We start from the raw sequence: 27,324 nt of genomic DNA on the forward strand, positions 1-27,324 counted from the left end.
TTAAAACTATAACTACTTTCAGATTCCATTCAGTAAACTTTCATTATTACACCAATAATATGAACGGAAAAGTTGGACAAATCAGAAACGAGTCATCATCTTTTCTTAAGGAAATAAATAAAAACAGGATCTCTAAGAAGATAGCAAATCTAATGCTCAAGAAGCTAAAAAACTGGAAGAAATACAAGAAAGCAGCAAGCCCTACTTTTACATATTAAAACCACAATATCAACTAAGGCAGCACTTAACAAAAACCCCACCAAAAGTATCCAATATTTTGATGTATAATTTCCTGTTTTCGGAGCAAAGTGAGAGGAACAAATAGATAAGAGAACAACATTGTGCAGCCTGATATCTATACAAGGAATAATTTCATTACAAGAGTAAAAACAATTTAATTCATACTGCATCTTAAAGCATGTATATAGAACTATACAACGGAGATTATTCGAGTTCAGAAGGCTCAGTGTCAAGCAATGATTATACAGCACAGAACAATGCAAGAAAATCACCAAAACTAAACAGCCTCCAACAATTGCCAATACAACATTACCGACCCAATTAATCGGTACAAAGCTTCCCAGTGGAAGAACCAGATGAAGAAACTAAATTCCTCCACAGATACCTGCCGCTTGCCATGTCCACAAAAGTCCAAAACCCTTTTCCTACCGCCGCGGAAACCTAACATCACATCATAGAAATACTTTACAGCATTTTGCTCGAAAAAGTGAAAATAAAAATATACATTGTGCACGGGAACCCAAACGGGGGAAGGGGGAATTCATCGGAAGCTACATTACTATCGCAATCTCATTCTCACTAAAACAATTCGTTTCATCATTTCTTCAACTTCAAGCATTATGGGGTGGAAGAACAAAATCCTTCACAATTTATAAATGAGAAAATGGCTCTAATTCGTAAACTTAGCCAGCACAAAACTCCTCCCCCCCCCCCTCCCAACGTAAAAACGAACTGATCAAAATTAACCTTTTTAACTCAAAACATTGAAATTTGAAAAAGGAAAAGTGAGAATTGAGATTGAATACCTTGGAGGAAATAGGAACGCCCTTGACGGGTTCATTTTCTTCTACGACGTCCTCGTTCTGCGGGCCCGTCGGCGACTTGAGGTTTTTGACAACGAAGAATCCGGCGAGGGTAGCTGAGAGGAAGATCAGAATTATTCTGAGGGGACACATTCTTGAACTCTCTCTCTCTCTCTTTCTTGGTTTTAGAGAGAGAAAAACTGTGTCAATGATGGTGGGAAGAAAAGAATATAATGGTAATCATTATTTATTATTAGTGGTTGTGGTGATGGTGGTGGAATAGTCATCTGACTTTTGCCAGTAATCTAAGTTGGATTACAATTTTTATTGTTTTTTAAATTAAAATTAATTGGACTTTCATCCATTTAAATTTAAATTTCATGAACAATTACAATATTATGGATAACTTATTATTTTACTTTTTAAATATTACTAAATAATATAGAATTAATTATACTTTGACCTTTACTGAAAATATAAAATTATTCTTTTTTTCAAACAATTTTTAAAATTATATTTACACCCCTTCAAAAAATTCGCCGTCGATAAATATCTCCCTTCAATTAAGTTTGAATGGAAATGCTGATATCAGCAAAAATAACATATTTTTTTTTATTTTATCCCTCATTCAGTATTCTCCTAATAATATTTTATGATTATAAAGGGGTAAGTGTGATATATACGGTCAAAATGATGTAATTGTCATAAAATATTATTTTTAAATAAAATTCATCGGATAAAATGTAGTTGTTGAGGACTGAAAAACTTTATTTTTTCGGTGTGTTATTTTTCGTTGGTTCCATATTTCGTATCATATATTACTTCGCCAACGTTTTAATAATTAGACATAACAGAGTAGTTGCTAATATTGTTAAATTGGGTTAAATATATGGTACACCCCTAAAGTATGTAACCCTCATCAATTATCCCCTAAACGGAAGTAATCTTCATTTACCCTCTATCTTTGTGATAATTCTTTAGAGAAAAATTTAGAGACCCTTTGTGATAATAGGAATGTTCAAAAAGTCCCCTATGAAAATTAAAGTATCGAATACCCCCTCTTGGTGATATAAAATAAAGTTTAACAAAACCCCTCCGTACAAAATTTGGGTCGTGCTTTGATTGCGATTTTTCTATGAAAGTACCTTTTTTATATTTTCGCCCTTCTCTCACAATTAATATATAATATTATATATATGTATTAATAATAAAATATTATTTATATAATAATTATTTAAAATAGTTTTTATAAGAATTATTTAATCAAAATATTATATATTTTTAGTAATAATAAAATATTATTTTATATAATAATTATTTAAATTAAATTATAAAAAAAAATTACAGCGGCGGCGGCGAATACCTCCTCACCCCTGGGCGACGGCCGTCGCCAAACCCAGAGAGGGCGACTGTCGTTGCCCATATCTTCGAAGGCGACGCGGTCGCCCTCTATTTTTGGGTGACGCCGGTCGTCCACATCTGAACGACGGGCATCGCCTAGAAGGGCAGTGGGGGGAGGGAAGGGGAGGGGGGGGAAGAATGGGGAAGAAGACAGGGTGGGGGGTGGGGGTGGGGTTTATAATTATTATTTTATTTTTTTATAAATTATAATTATATATTATAAATATATTTTAATAGTATTAAATTATATATATTATAAATTAAATAATTATATATTAATAGGCCTAGTTTGATCAGTTGATTAAAAGGGGTATTTTAGTCATTGTTTCTAAAAAAAATAGGTTCAAATTGACCATGGGACAGTGTGATATTTATTCGTAATATGGGAGTGATTTTTTATATTAAAATTTTCATAAGGAGATTGTTGATATTTTTATATATCACAAGGGGTCAAAATGAATTTAACCCTAATTCTTTAAATTAAATAAAAATGGACAAAAATATCATCGACTGTTAATCATATGAGTATATTCATTTTGATATCCGCTATAATAAGTCAATTAATTTGATTTCAAATTTTATTAACTTACGATGTTAATAAATTATTGTAGGATTAGCCTAGTATTGATAAGATCAATATTAATAGTCTCGGATTAAAATAAATTTATAAATTTGTATTTGTGCATTACAAGTACTAGATGTCATTTTAATAATAAAAATATTTAAGTGGTTGTCGAGCCTCTCGATTTGGTCCTCAAATATGAAGTGAGATAATTTCGAGTTGATTAGTAAATGTTATTCCGAAATTGTAACTCTATTTGACCCATTTAATGTAACTTTAGGTCCAATATATTATTTTTATCAATTATTAGGCGACACCTAGATTCAGACCCATTTTCATACTTAATAGCCAGACTCGTATGTAATATTTTTATTTTGGATTCAATTTAGACAAAATTGCAAAATTGATCCCGTAAGTATAGGGGGTGGCAAAATTGGGACCATAACTACAGGACTGGCAATTTTAGTCCTGTAAGTATTGACTTTTTAGCAATTTTGGTCCTTCCGACCAAAATTGCCCAAAAACGTGGCGGAGAGATTTGGGGCTTAGGGTTTCGATGTACACGTGCGCAACTTAAACACCTGGGAGCTTGCGTGGCTAATGACATGGCTAATGATGTGGCTTAGGCGGGAAAGAGACTGGCTATGGAAGTGTCGGCTTTCACGTTTTCATCTGGGCTTGGGCAAGAAATGGAGAGCTCGGCTGAGTCTCCGATGTCGGATTTCATTCACACGAAGTCTATGTCTTCCAGCTCAAGCGAACTGCACCTGGAGCTATGTGCACTGCGGATCCTCACGAAATCTCCTTGGGCGATGAATTTGAGTTCCGCCATTCTGAAGGGGGCAAAAGGGGGAGGTGGGGGCAGTGGGATCAGCGGCGATGGTGGGGCAATGATCACGTTCTCGTGGTACTGTGGGCTCGATTTGTGGGTTTTGGTGGCTTGCCGGTGTTGAGATGGCGGAGCCGGGGAGGAGTTGTTGGGGGAGGAGGTGGTGCAGGGGGTGAGTGGTGGTAACGTTTTTGAAGCGCTGGCTTTTGCTTTCATTTTTGAATAAAGAATTGAGTATTGATGAAGGCGGCGGTGGAGGTGGCGGGGGCGGCGGAGCTGTGGACGACTGTTGGAATCGCTTGCTTTTGCTGCTTGTTTTTAAATAGATTATTGAAGGTGGAGAAGAATTCTGAGTGGCACGGTTGTAAATATCTCTACTTTACACTCTCTTCTTTCTCTTCCTTTAACCTTTGTACAACGAAGCTATCCCTGTCGCGATTTCTTTTGTTGTACCACTCTTCTTCCAGTGAATCCTTGAACATATTTCCACCAAAAATTGAAACTTTGGTGCTGGTATCGGTGCTGGAGGCGGTGGCGGTGGCTTCGACGGCGGGGGTGGAGGAGGAGGTGCCGGAGGAGGCACTGATCGTTGGTTTTCTCTAATTTTAGCTTCATCCACATCATTAGCCACGTAAACTCCTGTGTTTAAATTGCGCATGTCGACGTCGAAACCCTAAGCCCCAAATATCTCCGCTGCGTTTTTTGGCAATTTTGGTTGGAAGGACCAAAATTACCAAAAAATCAATACTTACAGGACTAAAATTGCCAGTCTTGTAGTTACTGTCCCAATTTTGCCATCCCTCTATACTTACGGGACCAATGTTGCAATTTTGCCTTCAATTTATAATGCGTACGTATTGAAATACTTCTTTCTGGGGATGGGTAGAGCTTATACACTAAAATACCCATGAGTATGAATATCCGTATGAGTAAATTTTAATTGAATTTGTAAACTTTTGCTAAATCAATACAACTATTTATACATTCAATTTTTTTAAAATAATTATTTTGTACTTAATGAATTTATACTAATCTAGTATCAACTTATAAATATCATAGTTTCATAAAATTTTAAATCAAATTGATTGATATATTTTATTATAGAGGGCATTAAAGTGAATATATCATATTATTCATAGTTAAGGGTATTTTTGTTCAATTTTATCTAATATAAAGGATTATCTCAAAGATAGGAGTAAGTGAATGTTTAGGGGTAAAATTGATGAGGGTTGCGTACTTTACGGGTGTAAATTGTAGTTAATCTTGCTAAATTTCAAGTCAATTAGCTAAGAAGGCAAAATGTCCGTCAAGAAACAAATAATTGTGTTAATCTCTCTCCATATATAGAAAGTAAAATGAAATAAAAATAACTAATTTTTTTATTCATCATCGACTATTTTTGATTCAATAACTAGAATTCGAAATAATATTTTATTACAAATTCACTCTTTTTGATCTTATTATATTTTATTATAATTACACACTGTCTTTCTCTCACTCTCCCCCCTCTCTCTCTTTGCATATGTGTATATATATAATTTTAAATATATATATTACATGTATTTCTTAATTTAAAATTAACATAAGTATAAATTGAAAAAATATACAATTTTGAATTCTAGACCATTGATTGGATTAAGTGAAATCTAGGTTATTGGTCTTGTAGTTAAATTTGAACTTTAAATTCAATCAAATCATATAAATATTATTTTATAATTAAAAATATAAATATAAAAAATACATGTGAACTACACAAAATCACGTGAGGGGTGTATTTGATTCATTTTGAAAAAATAGGAATAAATTTTTGGACTTTTTTCAAGAGAGTAAATTGTTGATTTACAATATCATAGGATCATAAATTATATTTACTCGTAAATTATACGGTATGTCTAATTTTAATTTATCATGTAAGGTCTCAATTTCATAGGTTTAATTCAAATTATTGTTTGCTGTGAAAAATGAAGGATATGTGAAAGTTGTGCGAGGTAAGAGTTAGACTCTTTATCTTTAAGATAATTATTACCTCGCTTTCGTACTAACCAGTAACAACAACTTGTCTTAAGATACAACAATTTACAATTTCATAGTAGCATTACAAACTTTGAAAAATGATGAACCAAATAATATTTTAGAACACTTTTAATAAAAGACAACATGCTTTTATTTCTAATACTTTGAAATACTCTAAAAATGCTTTTCAAGTTAAATTGAATCAGTTGATGAAAATGAAGTGAATACGAAAACCTATTTATAAAGTTGGAAAGATTTCATTGAATGGACATATCCAATAGAATGAAGCCTTTGAAATGTTATAATTTTTCATCCAAATAGACGTATCATTTCATCCAATGGACATACTATTTTACCCAAATGGACGCATCATTTCACCCAAAAAATTTCAATCAATGGACATATCATTTCAACCAAAAGACAAATCATTTATTAGACACGTGGGATGATGATTGGGCACCATCATTCATATGTAATAAGTTTGTTATCCATCACACCCCATAACCAATCACTTGTCACGATTTAATCTGATTGAAATAAATTTATTTATTAATTTATCATTCACCATCTTCCAACAATCCCCACATGAATAAAAATTAATGCACATAAACATGCAATGTACGCTTGGAGTTGGATTTCATCCTTTTTTCCTAGGTAGCGAATGTCCTTCTCGAGAGTGGTCCCTTAAAGATAACTATCGTCTGATCCAGCAGGGAACTATAGGAGCCGCACTCCTATCGGCAGAACTGTGATCTTCCTCCTTGATCCCTCTTCCCCTGGATTGGTGCCCCCTGTTTCACAAAAGAAGTTTAAAATGAGAAGTCATTACATTGGAAAAGGTAGCTTATGGCTTTGATCTTCCTTAGAGGAGTACCATCAAATTTATTTGGTTAACTTGATAAATTTTGACTAATGAATGAATTTATTTGTTAAATGCAAGAGAACTCAAGAGTGCTAGACGTAATTTTTCGAACAATAGGAAGCCTATGTGTAAGTACACCGAACTCATGGGAAGAGAGCGTAATTATCCCCATATTAATCTATTATATTTATATACAAATTTAATACACATATTATTAAAACTTTTGGTATTCGATACGGTATACCAGCACCGAATACCAATATCGTAATAAATATTAAATCGGCCCAGAATTAATACCAAATACAGAACCAAATCTTCGAATCAGTACATATTGAATTTTTTTGATTTGGTTCATTTTGGTCAGTTTACCAAACTGTGCAGACCCTAGTTAGACGATCATTAAAATCATATATATATTAATAATTTCTCAAACAACAACAAACACTCATAGTTACATAAACTTGAAAAAAAAAACTCACTATAACATACCCTATAACTGAACATAATTTTAGTGGTTGTCAACATAATTTATCCATTCTTTTTTCTAGCTTTTGAAATATTGGAATGTGGGGTACTCCTCAATTAAACATTAATAAACAAGCACAAGTGGAAAAGGGTACGTGTATGCAACAAACAATTTACAAATATTTGACTTACAAAAGCAGCAAAGTAGGCATGATGGAGTGAGTGGGACTCCATTATTCTCCTCTTCTTCACACTTTCCTCAACAAACCACAAACTCATATTTCTCATACACTAATAATAATAGCTGTGTTTGTGTTTGTGTTTGAATTATTGTAAATCAATACCTAACTCTCTCTAAATGTTTGAATTTTGAGAAAATTCGATCCAATAGCAACATGTTTTCGTGCCATAAGTGGGAACACAAATAAGATTGTGCATGCAGTTGTCAGTTGCAGTTCAACTAAATTTGTCTACCTACTCCATTCATAACTCAATTTAACCTACACGTTTTAGCTTTTGGATGCATACACAAATATGTTAATATTTCACCACTTTTGCCTTTCTCCAGTGGAAAATATGATAAAATTATTTGTTATGTCTTATAAGATCAACCAGAAATTGATCATGTGAGTATAAATCTTTATATTATATGATTGGGATAATCCCATTTACACTGCCTAATTTTAATCTACTTAAACAAATTACTCATATTTTTGTGTATACTTATAGAAACTACCTCTGACAGTCGAAAAATAAGAATAATTTATTGTAATGTTGTTAGCACTTCTAAGAGATGTATGTGTAAATTTTTAAATAGTATGAATAATATATGTAAATAAACTATAAGTCAGATTATAGACGTAATTACCCAAAAAGATGAAAAAAGAAAAATAAAGGAAGAAGAGTGTCCCAACACAAGTGCTTAATTGTGGTGGGTTGGGTGAAGACTTTAAGTTTGTAGTTGGCGTCTGTCATTAGTTAAATTAAGAGAACTTAGCTACTGTGAGATGTTGCGGAAGCCCTGCCAAAATACATGCTAGTAAATTAATGGGATAGTTAAATTGTTCTCTCCTGAGGAACGATGCTTATACATAGACTCTCTGTAGTCTGGAACATTACATCTCATATCTATGAGGTTTGCTTCTGTCTCATAAATAAGTCTCTCCGTTAATCAAAAATTCATCAAATTTGCTAATATTAACAAAAATCAGGTAAAAATACATATTTACGCTCGATTGACTTATTACTGACTTATTGCAGGTCAAATAAATCTATTTATGACCAAATTACCCTTATACATCTTCATATATTAATACATGTGAGTCAGTACATCTTCTCTATTATAAGGATAATTTAGTTAGAAAAAATTTGTTTCACCTGCAATAAATCAATATTTGGTCAATCGAACGTAAATATCCATTTTTATCTGGTTATTTTATTAATATTGGCAAATTTAGTGAATTTTTTACTAATGAAAGGACTTATTTATTAAAAGGAAGCAAATCTCACGACTACTGGATGTAATTTTTCAAATGATAGAAGATTTACGTGTAATTACATAAAACCTCAAGAAAGGATATTGTAATTATCCCTAAATTAAACATATTGTTCACTGAATCAAGTATTATGTACCGACCTCAAAATACTCCTTACAGCATCTTAAACATGATTCAACGTGCCATACTTCTACAACAATAGAAGTGGGAGAAATACAAAGGAGAGAGTGATGCAAATTCGATCAATTAATTGGTAATTCGACTTACTGGAGACTGACGATTGAAACCAAGTTTCATCCAATCTACCCATAACACTACACCAACTGCATATACAATGTGCATTGTATTTTAAAATGAAGAAAGCATTTCATTTTGCCACAAGCGTTCCAACCCAATTTGTAGCTCACCGATGTCATCTGGAGTTGCACACAACAAATATCAAACAAGAACAATAACATCTAACACCTTGCTCACATGAAAATTTTCAATTAGAAATTCGTGGTATTGTTTCAGACAACTCAATCTAGGAATGGCCAGATTAATCCGGACAACCAAATGCATGAAATCCAGAACTAAGACATGTTGAGGGGTCCAAATCACAGGGCTGAATATACAACTTTGAATTATTAAATCAAAGTTAAATCTTCCAGGATATCATAACAGGGATTCTAGAACGAACGTGAAACTCCAGTTAGCCTGTAATTTAAACACGCTTGAAATCATTCCATAAAATCAAATTAAATGAATGAACAAAATTTCAACACCACGTATACAAATCTAAAAGAGACGAAGATACATAATTTCACAATGGATTACAAACTATGTATTTTAACATTCAATAGCTGGAAGTTTCATTGTCTTTTAGTACTAGCAAACCAATCACTCATATACCAATTCCCAGAAAGTACATTGCTTGATAGTGAATCTTATATAGGACTAGCTGAATTCCAGCCTAGTTGAAACACTCAACATGTCTTCTATTTGTGTTTCCCAAATCAAACCAGCTAAATAAACGGTTCTATAGGAAAACTACATTTCTGGACTCTGTTCACAATGTTCAAATGAAAGACAATGCTGCATAGACTATAGCACCACTTCAGACTCTATCCAATTCAATGATCCCACACTAAAACTCAGCCAGTTCACTCAAACTTGGCACATAGTTTCTTGTGAGTACTGAACTTACGTAAAAGCACTTTATTAAAATAAAAATAGGTTGAATAAAAGCTCACAACATACGTGATGAACACTTATTTAATCGAGAACTTGTAAGATAAACTCGTTTAAATATTATAGGGATCAAATTTATTAGGTAGAAAATAAATATAATCTTTTTTACATCTAATTGTGATACTTTAAAGGCGCTATTGGTATGTATGAATTAATTTTGTGGGAATAGGATAAACTTAAAAATAAAATAAAATGGAAATGAATGATTTTGGTGTATTATTCCTATGTTGGTAAATCAAATAAATAAAAGAAGCAATTGAAACATAGTTGTTAAAGGTGCACGGCGCACGCCCTTTTAAAGCATGGCGCATAATTACAAAGTAGATTATATATTCAAACATCAATTCTTTTCATACCGATAATGCACAAAGAATTCAATATAAACACTAGAAAATATATAGAACAACTAATCATAGGAAAAAAAGAGTCCGAAAAATGCAAGACCATTAAGCCAAATCTTCCATAATCATTACAAAAACGAACAAACATAAAAATCTATCACCATCACCGGTGATTTGTAGAGAGAGAAGCTGGAGAAGGAGAGACGACATGGCAGAGGTAGAGAAGGGTTTCCCTTTTTCTTTGTATATTTCTTGAAATTCTCTTTTTTTATCCCAATGTAAGTAAAAGACTGTGCTTCAACAAGGCAACTTTTCTTTGAATTGAGTGAAGCCCAACCTTAAAAAGCTTGGGCTTCTCCATGTTTTTTTTCAGTCTAGGCACGCCTTCGCAGGCCTCGGCACCACATGCAAAGGCGTGCCTTTCTGGAGCCTTTTGCAAGACTAGCACCATTTTCTAAAATTCGCACTAGACTTGCACCATGGCATGTGCTATTGCGCGCCACTAATAAATTTGAGTTGAACCAAAACTTTCCAAATCACTCATTCATATCTTAGTAAATAGTAATGACACTTAAAAAATTTTAAAAGAAATGCACAAAGTCTCATTACATAAGAAATAATATTTTCGAATGTTAAACTAATTATAAATTTACAATATATATTTTCTGGATGTTTCATAAACTAAGCTTTCAAATAAATACTTATTATTTACACACACAAAAAAATAGCAAATACTGGAAAATATAGAAAAAATAATGATATAGTATATATATTATTGTATAATATTTAATACTTATAGATACTTGGTAAAATACATATAAATATGTAGCTGACTTTATATTATATTTTTAATAAAATATTAAACTTTTAAATTATTTATATTGTATAGTCTTATATTTTCATAACACATTAAGTATTTTATATTGATATTCATCATATTTAATGTATTTAAAATAATATATATAATTTTTCTGACTAAAAATTTTGTAAATGTTACTCTATTAAAGGTGATTTTTAGCTATAACAGAAAGCTTATCTATTTCTAATATGCCAATCATAGCTAAAATCATGAGTAAGAATACGAGTAAGACCATGAATGACTAATCAGGAGGCAATGAATTATCCAATAATTTTGCAGCAAAATAGTGGCTTCTAATGATATATCTTGCAGCAATATTACTAGTATATCCCAATTATTTAGTGTAATTCCCATGTAACCTTCCAATTCACTTTGCCTATAAATCACATGTCCATGCACCACCTCGCTTTGCCTTCTTCTTCCGTAAAATCTTTACCTCAACAATTTGCATATTTTTCTTCACCCTTCAACCACAAAATACTATTACACCATGGCTTCTACCGGTTATACGTTTCAGTCCATCGTTTTCTATAGTGAACGATGGACAAGGGAGATGAAGGATCTATTCGTCCAATCTCTCATCTACTGACGGCTCGATACGCCCAAACCACCACAAAATACAAGCCATCCATTCCGCCATATTCAACGTGAATAAGGCGTTCCGCACGCGATTAATTTACGCGTGGGGCTATACAAGGTTTGAGAAAATGCGAGAGTATTTTTATACATTCCAATAGGTGGGAAATCACCCCGGCGTTACATGGAATCATGACGAAAGGAGATTAAGGGCGGACGACGCTGTGTGGCAAGCCATTTGCCGGGTATGTTTCGTTATGTCTTGATTAACAATAAAAATTGAAATAATTGTTGAATGCTAATGAATAGGAGAAGCGATTGGCTCGATGCTACGAGAATGCGTACGAGCCAAAGTGGGAAGAGCTGTGCAAGCTCTTCGATGAGGACGACAACCTCGGCAGCCCGGTAGCCGACGAGGAAAAAAAAGACGATGATGATCTTTTCCCGAATATTCCAAGTATGGCAGCCTCCCCCCACCATAACGAGCCTGCTACTGTCATTTTTTATTCTATTTGTATGAATGCGTCGTCGAGCTCGAACGACGAAGATGACGCGGACTTAAACGTCCCAAAGGCGCGAAAAGATGATGGTGCAAGCTCGTCGAATGCCGCGCTGCAGGAGGAACTCCCTACCAACGGAAAATGATTGTAATTTTCAATTTTTGTTAATTTGGATATGCTTCTGAGTTGTTATTTTCACTATAACCGCGCCGCCAAAATGATTGTAATTATCCTCCAAGAATGCCGTGCCACTGGAAGAACTCCCTACCAACGGAAAATGATTGTAATGTTCAATTTTTGTTAATTTGGATATGCTTCTGAGTTGTTATTTTCAATATAACCACGCCGCCAAAATGATTTTAATTATCCTCCAAATTAACAAAAAATGAAAATTACAATCATTTTCCGTTGGGAGGGGGTTCCTCTGGCGGCGCGGCATTCGACGAACTTGCACCATCGTCTTTTGGCGCCTTTGTGACGTTTAAGTCCGCGTCATCTTCGTAGTTCGAGCTCGACGACGCATTCATGCAAATAGAATAAAAAATGACAGTAGCAGGCTCGTTATGTTGGGGGGGGGGGGGGCTGCCATACCTGGAATATCCAGAAAAAGATCATCATCGTCTTCTTTTTCCTCCTTGTCGGCCACCGGGCTGCCGAGGTTGTCGTCCTTATCGAAGAGCTTGCACAGCTCTTCCCACTTTGGCTCGTACGCATTCTCGTAGCATCGAGCCAATCGCTTCTCCTATTCATTAGCATTCAATAATTATTTCAATTTTTATTGTTAATCAAAACATAACGAAACATACCCGACAAATGGCTTGCCACACAGCGTCGTCCGCCCTTAATCTCTTTTCGTCGTGATTCCATGTAACGCCGGGGTGATTTTCCACCCATTGGAACGTATAAAAACGCTCTCGCAATTTGTCAACCCTAGTATAGCCCCACGCGTAAGTTAATCGCGTGCGGAACGCCTTATTCACATCGAATATGGCGGAATGGATGGATTGCATGTTGTGGTGATTTGGGCGAAAGATACCGAGCCGTCTGCAGTAGATGAGAGATTGGACTGAAGCGTATTAACCGATAGAAGCCATGGTGTAGTAGTATTTTGTGGTTGAAGAGTGAAGAAAAGTATGCAAATTGTTGAGGTAAAGATTTTACGGAAGAAGGTAAAGTGAGGTGGTTCATGGACATGTGATTTATAGGCAAAGTGAATTGGAAGGTTGAATGGGAATTACACTAAATAATTGACATATACTAATAATATTGCTGCAAAATACATCATTAGAAGCCACTACTTTGCTGCAAAATTGTTGGATAATTCATTACTTCCTTCCACAAGCAAGTTTTATTTGACATTTGATTTGATGTATAGTGTTTGATATGTGTATTCTTTTCCTAGCCACTATTAGAATTATATATATGTACATACAATTTCTTTTTGATTGCAATTGGTCGATTATGTTATAGTATTAAAGTGTTTGTTCATGTTTTTATTTTATAGTATTAAACTTTTAAGATGACCAATTAAGGTGAAAATTAATTGATGTATTCTTATGAAAATATATATTTAATATTACACTTTAATATAAAATACTAGTTTATTGATTTTTTACTTTTACGTATAAAACACTATTTTATTGATTTTTTACTTTTATGCCAAAATTTATATAAAATTAAAAAAAATACATTTTAATTGAAATTGAAAATACAAATAGAATTATATTGTTGATGTCTTGGTTGTATTAAATTATTTATTTAATTTAGGCCTAATTTATTTACATAAAGTATTGAATAAAGTATATTCTCCACATTTTTATTTGGCATTCACAATATATATGTGTATATCTATACATATATATTAGGTAATAGTTTTATTACGGAAATACTATCTGTATTCTTATTTATTTTCAATACGTATTAAGTGTAAAAGAATTGTATCAATATGAGCAATATGTGATTTTGGCCTATGCCTATGAAATTTGTTTATGCTAATTTTATAAGCGGAAAATGTCATATATTTTATAAAATACATTCAAAAACTAACGGAGAGTGTTTGAGATATGTGTATTATACGAGTGGGCTTTACTTTTTGCCATGTCTACAAATATTCCCATGTTATTTGACATTTTAATATATTTTAAATTATTATTAATTTAAACAAATTTATTAAATTCTATATTTGATTAATTTAAATCATTAGGTATTAAAATATATTTTAATAAATGGAATATATTGAAGAAGAAGGAGGTAAAGTGAGGTGGTCTATGGACATGTGATTTATAGGCAAAGTGAATTGGAAGGTTGCATGGGAATTACTATTAATAATAGGGATATGCTAGTAATATTGCTGCAAAATACATCACTACAAGCCACTACTTTGCTGCAAAATTGTTGGAAAATGCATTGCTTCCTTCCACAAGCAAGTTTTATTTAACATTTGATTTGATGGATAGTGTTTGAAATGTGTATTCTTTTCCTAGCCACTATTAGAATTCGGCTTCAAGGCAATTTTCGTCTCCTAACTTCAGGTCATTCTCGTTTTAATCCCTTAAGTTACTAGGGTTTCAATTTGGTCCCGTAAAACTTAAAAATTCTCAATTTTGGTCCAAATTTCACCGGAAAAAGTCACATGCCAAGCATGTGACTTTTTAAATTGGGGGTTGAATTGTGATTGGATGAAAAAAATGATGTGGCGCAGAAGTGGCACCCAGTTGGAAATTAAAAAAAAAAACATGACTGACGTGGATTAAACGTCAGCTGATGACATGGATTTAATCCAGCAGTTCGCGACCGTCGGCGAAGGCGGACTACACAGAGGACCTTCCTCTCTGATAGTCCTACAATAGCGGACCTTCCTCTCCGATCAGAAGTGGCCACCAGAGCCTCGACGGAATCGGCCTCCTTGGAAGCTAACACGGTCAACTCAGGCAACTCGGCTGAGTTGACTCACCCGGTCATGCAACAGGAACAGCAGCAACGCAAACAGCTGACGTGGATTAAATATCCACGTCAGTCATGTTTGTTTTTTAATTTCCAACTGGGAGCCACGTCTACGCCATATCTTTTTTTCCAGCCAATCATAATCCAGACCCCAATTTAAAAAGTCACATGCTTGGCATGTGACTTTTCCGGCGAGCCCCTCATTTTTCTGGCGAACTTTGGACCAAAATTGAGAATTTTTCAGTTTTACGGGACCAAATTGAAACCCTAGGAACTTAGGGGACTAAAACGAGAATGGCCTGAAGTTAGGGGACGAAAATTGCCTTTAAGCCTATAATTCTAAATATATGTACATACAATTTTTTTTTTATTGCAATTGGTCGATTATGTTATAGTTATTAAACTGATTGTTCATGTTTTTATTTTATAGTATTAAACTTTTAAGATGACCAATAAAGGTGAAAATTAATTGATGTATTCTTATGAAAATATATATTTAATATTACACCTTAATATAAAACACTATTTTATTGATTTTTTACTTTTACATCACAAATGTTCAATCAATTTGGTCAACCCTCATAACTAATTTATGTCACATCAAAAATACATATACCTATATAGTTACATTTGGAAACAACTAATCCAAACATATTCTCAATTTTCGCATAAAAACCAATAAAGCATTTCTACCCATTTCCAAATGTTGGAAATTGAAATAAAATGAAAACACAACCAAACGGGCTCCTAGGTGTTTCTAATCCTAATTCATACGAACTATGTGTTCCAGAATGAGTTTAGGAATTACTGAAATGTAGGAGAGCCGAACAAACAGACTTTACGGCTTACTTAGCTCAATTGACAGCCCTACATGAGAGTAAACACCCATGCCACCAACTACAATAGAACAAAGAAAGAAAATCCTGGAGGGGCTCATCAAATCACCGTTAAGAGATATCGAAAAATTAGACCACCATACTTCAGGGAAACGGTCTTACATAGATGACTAAATAGAGATGATTCATATAATGTCCTCATGAGAACAGATATGATATGTATCCTCCATCTCCAGGACGTGCTTACAATACAATAACACAAATTGTTTACAAGTTGATATCTTTAATGAACATCAACTGCACATGTTAGTATGGGGATGCATTACTGCAACTACTGCAATATCTTAAGTGATAACATCATAGTCATTGATGTCACTATACCAGTCGTTAAGATTTGCAAGGGCAAATAAACAAATGAACAATTAAACATGAAAAAGGAAAACAAACACAAATTATTATATTCAGGTCCACAAGTATGCTGTCGGGTTAAGAAAAACTATGTATGACATTTATGGATAAAGGTTCTTCAACTACTAGTAGAATTGAGAAACTAAATTAACAATGGAAATTTGAAGTAAAACTAACTTGTAACTAATCAAGAACGCATGAATACCTTTCAAGAAGTGTCTTTTAGCGCCTGATCATTCGAGCAACATTAGCAAGAACTGTCCTTAAACTTCTGATGCCAGCCCCTGTTTTCGAGCTTACCATCATCTGCAGTTTGAGAGACACTTACTGTAATTGATTCTCATTGTGGCATGAAAACAAATCAGTTATTAATGTCCATCATACCAAGGGTTGAACTGCAGACTTCTTTGCTTTGAGTTCCTATAAGATCAACGATGCAGTCACAGTCAAGAAAACAGAACGCATAAAGATTTCGATACAGATGCACATTTCTGTACTTACCTCTTCGATTTGTGTTGCCCGGCGCGCCACGTCAATTGGAAAGACCACATCTGTTTTCGTTAAAACAATTTGGTACTTCGTTTGGGACCTGCACATTCAAGATGCACTAGATTGGTCCAACGTATTTTTGAATGAGATTTTATGATACACTATGACCACATTAGTTCCAAACTTGTGACATCAACATTGCAGTATTACAAATTGATTTAATGTCAAGGCTTAACTACACTTACCTTTTGTTCAGATTCTTCAGAAAAAGCTAAATCAAAGACGCTTCCCTCATTTTTCATCATCCTATAAACCTCTCTAGATTTACTGTGTTCACCAAACTTCAGCTGCCATATAGGTTCTGACGAAATGATGATCACAAAAGGCTATAGTGAATTTTTCATTTTGGCCCCTAAACCAACTATGCTTATACTATGCTGATTAAAATACCCTTTATAAGATTTGAACTAAGAAAGGTACAATGTCCTAATTAGGTATGTAAGATCGGATGTATATAACCAATCGGTTTTCCAAAATATGGACATCGGATGGAGAAGATTAGACGTTTTAGACAAAAGATTAGCCATTAGAGCTTTTTTCGGCCCTCCCATATATATTGTATACTGTCATTGTCGCATTCATCAACAAAAATTACTCATAAGCAATTTTTCTAGTTCTGTCATATTAAAACATTAAAAGTAGAGATGCTTTCTAGAAATAATATAAAAATTATTAAAAACCTTTCTCTGTTTTCATTTCTGTTCCTCTCGTTGTTCTTTAGTCTCCTATCTTTTCTCTTGGTTCTTTTCCTTTTTTCCCCGGCACAGGGTGGGAAATCTGCAGAAAGAGATTATAGAATGGGCAGAAGAGTGAACATAAGTCCAGGGAGGAAGGGGAGAAAGAAGGGGAAGCAGAAGAATGGTTGGCTGTAACAGGGAAAGAGGACTAGAAGATAAAGGAAAGAGGAGGACTCGTGGTAGGAGGAGGGAGAATATAATGAGAAAGAGAGGCGGGAAGTCACATAGAGAGAAAGAGAAGGAGGAGTAGCAGAGGGGATGGATCCCATTGTAGAGGAAAAGAGAATGAAGAGGCAGCGATACTGGTAAAGGGGAGTGGATAAGAGAGAGGGAAGGAGGTAGGAGGAAGACACGGAAGGTGGAGAGAGGGAAGGACATAGTGGAGGGAGGGAGATTATCGATGTAAAAGTTTTATAAGATTGAAACAATAAAAATCGAAGTCAACAGTATTAAGAGCTTAATTAAAATATAGCACAGCTCTTCTGTTAAGATAAGATTCAGTTCTGGATATATATTATAAAAACTTCCCTTCAACAATAGAAACATTACACATACACCCTACTGCAAATGAATAATAGTTACCTAGAGACCCACGCGCAGAATGGCCATATATAAGCTGAAAATTTAATATTCTTTTTTATTTATACGCAAAATAGTCAACTCACTATGTGCTGCTTAAATCTTTTAAAGGAGGAAACTCAGACTCGAAGTTCTTGCTAGTAGTTTGAAATTAGATATTTAACAAAGGAGGTTAGAGCAATTACATACCCTTGAGTTAAGTCAGACAGAAACCACATGCCTTCTTGAAGGAGCTGGTTATTCATTCATTTAATAGAGAAATGAAACTCAGATATTTTAAATTCAAGTTTTAAAACAAGATACACTAACTTTAATTCTGTTCTTCTGGAACAGATAGCATAAAAAAAAAAAAAAAAAAGAAAGTCTATGAACATGCTCGTCCCTCATCTCTGTCACTACCTTAGCCCCAAGCTGTCTGGCTAACATTGGTCAAAATTAGTACCTAATGTTTCAGACTTTCACCAATTCAGCACTCACTATGTACTTCCCATTAATTGCTAATGGGAAGATGGCCATAAACAAAGATGAACAAAAATTCCTTGAATTCATAGACATGTGACCTCAAAAACTAGGTAGAACTAGTTACTTAATAATCAACAACCAAGGTTATATGATACTGTAGGAAAGCCTGAGCTTTCTGTTAAGTGAAAATCTTTAGGACGTTTGTATCCCTAGAATGAGATTAGTTAGTTAGGATATTCTAGAATATGGGATCGGTTGTTTCCTTTCTATTATTAAGATAACGACCCTCCTTCACTCTGCAAAATCCAATTCAATACAGGAAATTTTCTCTCAGATTCTGACAGGGTATAGAGCCATAAGGCATTGAAAACCTGGAAAAGATCAATCAAGCATTTGGCCTTCATGACTACATGTGATTCTAACTAGCCTCCATTGCTGGTATTTTCTTTAAGCAATCAACCTTGATTACCTAGGGATTGCTTTCTGTCCGTGGACATGTCGGAGGTAGTAGAAACAACCACTGAACCACTATAACACAAGTGGAGGAAATTGTTCCATCTCAATATCTCGGTGTAATGCATAACATCCAGGCTGCAGTTCAACTAAATAGTCAACCAGAAAGTGTCAAGAGGATAAGATCTCTTCTTAGCAACATCGACAGACCCTCAGGTTCTGTTCTTTGAGATATTCGGGTGAGCTTCCGTACTCTGAATGTATTTGGAACAACCTTTGCTAACACCTGGATTATGGATAAGGAGCTCCCTAGACCCACTCACTAAAGCATTTTCTTAAGAGCAAAAAACTCAGAAGCACTCTATTTTTTGCATTATTGTTAGCCCAAAAACATGACATGACGAATAGAACAATCACATATACAAAGAGGCAACTAACAACACATACACTTCAACACAATTATTGCAAATAATTTTACCTTTCCATCAAATCAATGAGTTCATGGTCCCTTGGTTTCATACCCCATTTTGTGTCTACAAGAAGGCATACTCGCTTAAGACCAGCGCGTGTGGTAACATACTCTTTCACCTAAAGAGTGTACATGATGGAGGCATGAGCAACAACAATAAACAAAAAAAAAAAAAAACACTAAAACTCAATCTTACATAAGTAAAGACATACAAAAAGCATTTGCAAATAGAACAATGGGTACCAGTAGATAACCCAGAAAAGCATCACCTTAAGTATATAAGTAGAGTTTGCTAAAATTAGAATACATAGAATTGCAGTAGTCAACTGTAAATTTAATTATCAAGAAAAGATGTTCAGAGTCTCATACTACAGAATCCAAAATTGAATATTAGTTCATTTTGTGGCTGCAACAAACAAAACTACTGGATGCAATATTTTGTTGCCACCTCTACAATGTTCTGAGTCAAATTTTTCATAGCATAAAATATCTGAAATGCAAGAAAAGCAATACAGAGCTGAGAAAAGGACAAGATGTATATTGTCATTTTATCCACATAGATATATCACACTATGTGAAAGGTGATAAATGAGTTTTTTCCATCTCCACATGGTATATATGCAATCTCACTTCACTGTACAAGCACCTGAGAAGTCTATTTTGGGCAAATACATTGCTAGGGGCTTTGAGTGATGTTCATACTACAAGTTCACTGCTCCGACAAATTTTATGACAAAAAGCTGACAACATTGCAGAAAGAGTTTAAGATCCAAATTATGCCTAGGTTTCCAGGTTATTACGTTTGACCAATTGTTCGAGCAAAATACCTTTCCAAGTAAGATGTTGCAACTTGACATTAGAATATGATTAAGGAGATCCAAATATGATATATTCACTGAAGTTGAAATTCCAACTAAGTTTGTACAGTAATATATAATTGTTATGCCTTAGTGATAAATTTTATAACTTTTTGAGTTTAAATAGATTTTTTTAAGGTTTTCATTGCTCCTTCCTTTTTTGTTAAACATTTCAAATATTAGAAGCAAGAAGTTAAAATTGTTCAAATCATATGAAAGAAAGTGATTCATGTCCATTTTCTTAACTAATTCTTAATTTTTCTCACATGTTTAACCATCTGATTTTTAACATTTAAATGTTCCCAAACTATTATTGTCTCATATTAGTGAGAGATTAACTGCAAAATTTATTTGTAATCAACTTAGTACTTACTTATACTTTAACCGAATTACCTTAAGTTTTAATGAATATTTGTAAATGACATAATTTAATTAAATATTTTTTTTATCATTTTACATTTTAAATAGATTTTTTATTCTTTCATCATCCTTTGTTAAACAAATCAAATATTCAATTTAAGAAGTCATAATTGTTCCAATCATATGAAATAAAGAGATTGATGTTCCCTTTTCAAATAATTTTTAATTTCTCGTACTTTTGAAACCTGTTCCAATTTTAACATTTAAAATATTTCCAACTTGCAATTTTCCATATTAACAAAATGGATTAATTAATAAATTTACTATGAATCAATTTAGTACGTTTTCCACATTTTAACCAATTCATCTTAATTTTTGACATTTAATGAATACTTTCAATTGACATAATTTTATTAAACAATATTTTCTCAAATAGGAATTAACAACTTAACTATATTTTAAATATTAAATAATAAAACAGAAAAAATTATTAAAAAAAAAAAACGAGAGAGAGAATCCTGGGCAAATTTGCTACCCACAAACCCTCCAATCCTGCCCTGCCAGCCTTACACCATTATGGAACCAACGTTAAAACATGTAAATATATACATATATATGTTTCTCTTTGTGTCTGTACCTATGCATATATGTGCATATATGGATAGATAAAGAAAACAAAAGAGACATTTTACAGAGTCAAAAATAAGTTGAAGGTTTTAAATATGAACTTTTTTACAAAGGGGTACATCTGCATTTTCGGTCTTCTTGGAGGCTTTTTGGCCGACAAGCAGAGACATGGGATGATACTATAATTTTTCAAATAGAGGAACTTGGTCGTCGGAGCAAACATCATGAGATGTCTATATTAGAATCCCTAAAGCTTGGCTCACAAAATCAGTTTGTACATGATCCATGTTATATAATTCGTCAGCTCATAGCGGCACTCCAGCAAAAGGTACACATCTACGCATTGAGGTTGGGTGCATCGCTCAAAGGAGCATTAAGATTCTTAAATAGCGATGATCCTCAAAGCTCAAGGGGTGATGGCACAGCCAGTGAGAAGTTTCCTGGAGTTGCGAGTTTAGACAACGAATATTTGCAGACTATATAAATGGGAATGAATTTATTAGAATAAGAGAAAGGAACGAAAGGAGAAGCGCAAAGTGCAGAAGGAGAGAGTGGCCGAGGAAGATGAGATGCAGAAAATGTTGGGAAATTGAAGTTAGAATTCCTATATTATCTTACTCCATTTATTTTGGTCATGTCTTTTAATGAGCTTCATAAAAGAAACCTAGAACCAGATAAATAGATAGCAAAACTGGGCCGCTCAAGTTAATTAGTGCAGCATATTTTTGGGCCAAATGCAATGAAGTACAGATTCGGGTTCCCGTCACCATCCTATAATTTTTGGGTTCACTAAAATGTTCCCACTGAATTCATCATATTTTAATTCACACTCTAAGTTGATTCCCCACTAAAAAGTTTCTAATTAGCTCTGCCACTCCACCCTTGGGCCTGCATCATCTGGCTTGTTACATGATGAGTTCTTTTCAGTGCTTGAGTTCTTTGGCTCCCTGAGCTGGTTGTCAAGCATAATAATCAACAGCACATAAATCTAGAAGAGGAGTCTGAAAATGCCATTCCGGGATCACTAGTCTACTTGCACTTTGATGGTAATGGTAGTTCTAGACTTCCCCTTTTCTAGTATGATAACAGTGGCAACAACCCTGATAAAATAGTCCAAACGTTTAGCCTCCACAAACTTTTCCATTTTTCTCCTTTTCCATGAAATCAAAAAATGCCATTTTTGCTGCGGCCAAGAGTGACCAAAAGTCTCAACCTATTACTCATGGCTAAACAAACATGAAGATACCAAACTATATTAAGGAAAAAGAGAGTAAAGACCAATAAAAAACAGAGTTCCAGTGCTCATTAGAGTACTTACAAGTTCCTCCCAAGCCTCCTTCACTTCTTCTTTGGCGTAAGCAAAACCGTATCCAGGCAAATCCACTAAAGAAAGCTTAGATCCAAGCTTAAAAAAATTGATTGTCTGCAGAAGGATTATAAGTTCATGTTAGCATGCATACCCAATTTGAATTCAGTTGTACCAACACACATAGCACCTGAGTGAGGCCCGGCTTGTCTGAAGTCCGTACAACACCCCATTGCCTGGTTAGTGCATTCAGCAAAGACGACTTTCCCACATTTGAGCGTCCTGTCCAAAAGACTCAAATTCAGAATAAATGTTTATATCTTATTCTTGCATAAGCCGGCCAACTTTCTTCGGGAAGGTTCAGAACATAAACTCCAGGAGATGAGAAATTCAAATTATCATACAAGGACATCAAGCAAAACCCCAATATCAAGTGGTGAATTAGCTATATTTATACTTCAGAGTTCGTGAAATTCATTCTCCTTGCACTATTACTATCTCTGTATGTCATTATTACAGAACATCCATGAGCTTATGGAAGCCTGAAATCCTATATGAAACACAGCCTTCCAAAGTTATTCGCGACAGTGGGATATAAAATCTTGTCAAAAAAATAATTGAAGAAAGCAATCTTAAAAATTAAGATGCAGAAAACCAAAATAGAGCTTGAGTAAAAGGAACGGATAGTATGAAAACATATCAAGTTTTTACTGCTTTTAAACGAACTGTTAGTTGATCTACCTGCAAAAGCAATCTCTGGAAGATCAGGAGATGGGAATGATGACGAGATCTTTGCAGCAGCAAAGAATTCTAATTTATTCCTGAATACCTGCAACACAATTAGAATTTACACCTCATAAGTAGAAACAGCTACAGGTGATCATGCACTTGATTGATCTCATGCTCAATGTAGAACCACTAGTACACTATGAGAGATTCTACAATTGCCTCATATGGCATACTTATTCTTACTGTTAATGCTTCAAATTATAACAGGTGAAACACTGTGCAGGAAAAGCATAAACAGATGGTAGTAACTTTTTATGCAATTTTTATTGACTCCACATTTCACAATGAACAAATTAATGAATATATATGAACTATTTATACCATATTTTGGCTAGCAATAAAAGTCACAAACTTTATGTTAGTGGACCATAATAGGTATAAAAAATAGCAACCAATCAGGTGCAGGTGCATATTCAAGCCTCACAATCCATCATGAATCCACCATTTCTTTTGTGGATCCACAATCAGCCTTTGCACCAACTCTCATAATAGAAGGGTATAATGGCGAAAGCTTGAAAACTAGGAGTGTAAGTTCATACTGGTACTTCGATCCGTTCCCTTTCGGAACCTGTTGAGAAGGGAATGTTGTCTAAAGGGGCAGAAAGCTCAGTGTTGTAGCCGGCCCTCCTAAACTCAATGTCACGTCTACGTCCTAATAACTGAGACAAAAGGTATAGGTTATCAAAGTGTGACCAAATATTTGAAATATGAAATTTTATAGATTAGAAATGACGTTTGCCAAGCACCAGACAGGTTAGGTTGATTTTACATTGTCCTCTACAAAAGAAAGGATAGAGGAGGTAGGACGTATGGCACGAAATTGCGCATTCTTTGACATCTCAGCGCCCGTATTTTCTGCCAAATTCACCTGGGCTCGATTATTACCTGGATAGGATGCACAGAAAGCAAAATAAGAAAAACATCAGTCAATTCAATCCTAAAGTGACAGCAAATGGAATTTTAAACAGAATATGGTGGGCATGTGCACTTTCGACCGGAAGACATGCTTTGACAGCACAGTCTTTCTTAATCCATCTCTTTGCAAACACAGGCTCAATAACTCACATTCTTATGCATCATCAGTCAGCACACCACAAGCCTCCCTGTTACCTTATTTACAAGCCACTGCCATCATAACAAGGTGATAATAACAGATTATTCTGGCAATGAATAGCGCTAGCGAATTCAATATAGGCATCCCTCTTATAGGTTATCAATTATCTTAGTATGCGAATAGGATTAAGTAGCCTAGAAGTTCATAACTGTACACTCCATCTTTTGGACAGTAGGAGCTGCAGGAGAACTGTATCCATCTTTAATTATAGAGAATTCCATAATGAAACTATATGCAACAATAAAAGCTTTTAGAATTCAGTACAGGAATTAATTAAGCAAATCTAGATAACCTCGTATTTACTCAGGCTAGCATTAGGACACTGTAAGCAACAATAAGTTTGTTAAGAACATCTAATGTAACCTCCCATTCTTGGCTTCTAGAAATCTAAATCCAGGTGACACCAATGAGAAAATGCACGGAGATAATTATAACTGATGGAGGAATGCAGTTTTTACATAACAATGAATGTGATATGATAAATCATAAAATTAAAAAAAAAAAAAATAGGCTAGTAAGAAGAAAAGAAACTATACTAACCACTATTTATATCATCATCCAATCTCTTATTGGATATATCATGAGGATCTATCTGGATAACTCGTTTTTTCTTCTTTGGTGGGGCCTCTGTTAAATCTGAATCAGTGTCCAAGCTCTTCTTGCCTTGATCCTTTTTCTTCTGAAGTTTCTCAAAACCAGCTGCATATTTTCTCTGGTTCAGATCGGTTTTTGGTGTCAGTAGAGCTCTCCTCTTAATAAAGGTCTTTGTTCCACTTTGTAAACCATTCTCTTGAACATGTTTCAGTTTGTCAGCACTCTCCACGTTGCCCCTCCGGATTTTCTTATCATGAAATTCACTTTCCTTGAATTTACTACCTCTTGCCAATGATGTGTTTCTGGTAGAATTCTTTAACTCATGATCTTTTCCTCTCGCCGCCGTCTTGGCTTTAACCAAATAGGATCTGATCATACCTTTTTGCAGTTTTGATACAGACTTTTTGTCATTACCATCAAGCTTTCTATCCTCAACCATTTCTCGATCAGCATAAATTCTCTTCCTCTTCAGACCTGAGTTTCCATTAATAACCTCTTCAAGCCCTTCCTTTCCAGTCTTTGTTTTCAAATCCCTTTTCCCCCTGCCATGCGATTTACTTGATTTCTCATTCGCATTAATATATGGAATAGCATCATTACCATTTCCTCTGCTCTGCACCTTTTTATTCCCTTTCTTTTGGGGCTGTACGGTTCTAACACCATCACTCAATCCGTTTGTTGCCCCTGTAGCAACTCTCACTTTCCTACGAGCTTTATCAACATTACTACTCTTGGGCCTTAGTATTCTAACACCATCACCCGCCCCTTTCATTTTTCCAAAGGCAACTCTCACTTTTCTACTAACTTTACTAGAATCACTATTATTTGAACTCCTCTCAACAGGCATTGCTCAGAGAAACTCAGTACGGACGGATAAACAACAAATATTAGAGCAAGCTAACAAGGAAACTCAAGCCCGACATGCTCCTCATCCTGGAACAGCAAGAACAAATACAGACCATTGAAAACATGATTCATCAACTCTGAAAGGTAGAAACTAGCTGCTCACATCAAACAATTTGATTACACACGTTGATATGACATGCATAGGGAAAAAAAAAAGGAGTAATCATTACGAAATGAAGCATAAAGCAACCAGAAAAAATTAAAAACCAAGAAACTAAAGTATAATACCGTAATTTGAACAACACAATTAGTACTGGCTACTGTCTCCGCTCAAAATATGTCATTCAGAAAGAGTGCGCATCAGGTGTTTGCTAAATGTTTCCTGTTTACCCAACGAGAGCACGGATTTTGTCTGCCTGGCGGCAAATTCAGGAGAGAACAAGGTACCAAGAACGACAATTTGTATTCATAGAGCAGCCAAGTTCGCCCCAGCGGAGGTGACGTTTGTGGGCTGAGTCAGGGTAGTAAAAATTGGGCTTTAAGGAATGCTAATTTAGAAGCCCATCTGCCACCTATATATAGCAAATAAAAATAGAAATGCTTAGTTGTTTAAGATCCAAGTTTTAGATATACAGAAATTCAAGCCCAACTCGGATTTAGTGAAACCTAACTAATTATACAAAAGTAAAGTACATTTGTCATGTGATCGTCGTGCGTAATGATAAATCAAATGCTAATTATAACACATTGGGAACACGTTTGTTTGACGGGAATAAAATTATAAGGAATTTAATTGCTAGAAATTCTTATTCCATTGCAAATGTTTAAATAAAGGTATTTAATGGAAAATTAATCAAAATCTTTGAAAAAAAATTTGCGTGTGCTACATATGACTACGACCACGCAATGATTTTTTAGCTATAGTCAATAATATTTTTTTTCTAAAAAAGTTCGAGGATTGAGATTATAAGTTCAAGTTCCACCGAATGTGGAGTCTTTGTTTTAATTTATGTGAGTGTTTGTTTCACTTTATGTGGATTATTGTAATTTATTTGTCCTTAATTATTTGTTGAGTCGATGCAATTTATTACTAGTCTTAGTCATATATATTGGTATATTAGTTGAATCGATATATTACCTAAAAAATAATTTATAGATTATATACACATAAAAACAATACACTACGACAGCTAATATATCTATAATAACATTAGATTA

At 34.3% G+C, this 27,324-nt stretch overlaps 2 protein-coding genes across 4 annotated transcripts; both read right to left on the minus strand.

Moving 5' to 3' along the window:
• Positions 1-354: 354 nt before the first annotated feature.
• Positions 355-1,273, minus strand: LOC105163867 (Methyltransferase-related protein). Its single transcript, XM_011082368.3, has 2 exons — positions 1,047-1,273; positions 355-681 (listed from the first exon to the last, which is right to left on the minus strand). Exons 1-2 carry the CDS (start codon positions 1,194-1,196, stop codon positions 562-564), a joined length of 270 nt encoding a protein of 89 aa, XP_011080670.1. The 5' UTR covers positions 1,197-1,273; the 3' UTR covers positions 355-561.
• A 5,096-nt stretch (positions 1,274-6,369) lies between these two features.
• On the minus strand, positions 6,370-26,583 carry LOC105163866 (P-loop containing nucleoside triphosphate hydrolases superfamily protein). 3 transcript variants are annotated; one of them, XR_016066010.1, is made up of 13 exons: positions 26,395-26,583; positions 25,207-26,193; positions 24,322-24,437; positions 24,092-24,211; positions 23,505-23,592; positions 22,954-23,045; positions 22,776-22,880; positions 19,623-19,732; positions 16,866-16,953; positions 16,749-16,784; positions 16,570-16,670; positions 7,368-9,087; positions 6,370-6,639 (listed from the first exon to the last, which is right to left on the minus strand). XR_016066010.1 is itself a non-coding variant. In XM_011082365.3 (12 exons), exons 2-11 carry the CDS (start codon positions 26,105-26,107, stop codon positions 16,587-16,589), a joined length of 1,740 nt encoding a protein of 579 aa, XP_011080667.1. In that variant the 5' UTR covers positions 26,108-26,193; positions 26,395-26,583; the 3' UTR covers positions 6,370-6,639; positions 16,570-16,586. The 3 variants fall into 3 exon arrangements, 2 of the variants coding, with proteins under 2 accessions (XP_011080667.1, XP_011080669.1); XM_011082365.3 differs by lacking the exon at positions 7,368-9,087; XM_011082367.3 differs by lacking the exons at positions 6,370-6,639; positions 7,368-9,087 and adding an exon at positions 9,142-9,367.
• Between the last annotated feature and the right edge of the window lie 741 nt (positions 26,584-27,324).

The sequence above is a fragment of the Sesamum indicum genome, linkage group LG6, assembly GCF_026168435.1.
Source record: "Sesamum indicum cultivar Baizhima isolate 11 linkage group LG6, ASM2616843v1, whole genome shotgun sequence".
NCBI classification, from domain to species: domain Eukaryota; kingdom Viridiplantae; phylum Streptophyta; class Magnoliopsida; order Lamiales; family Pedaliaceae; genus Sesamum; species Sesamum indicum.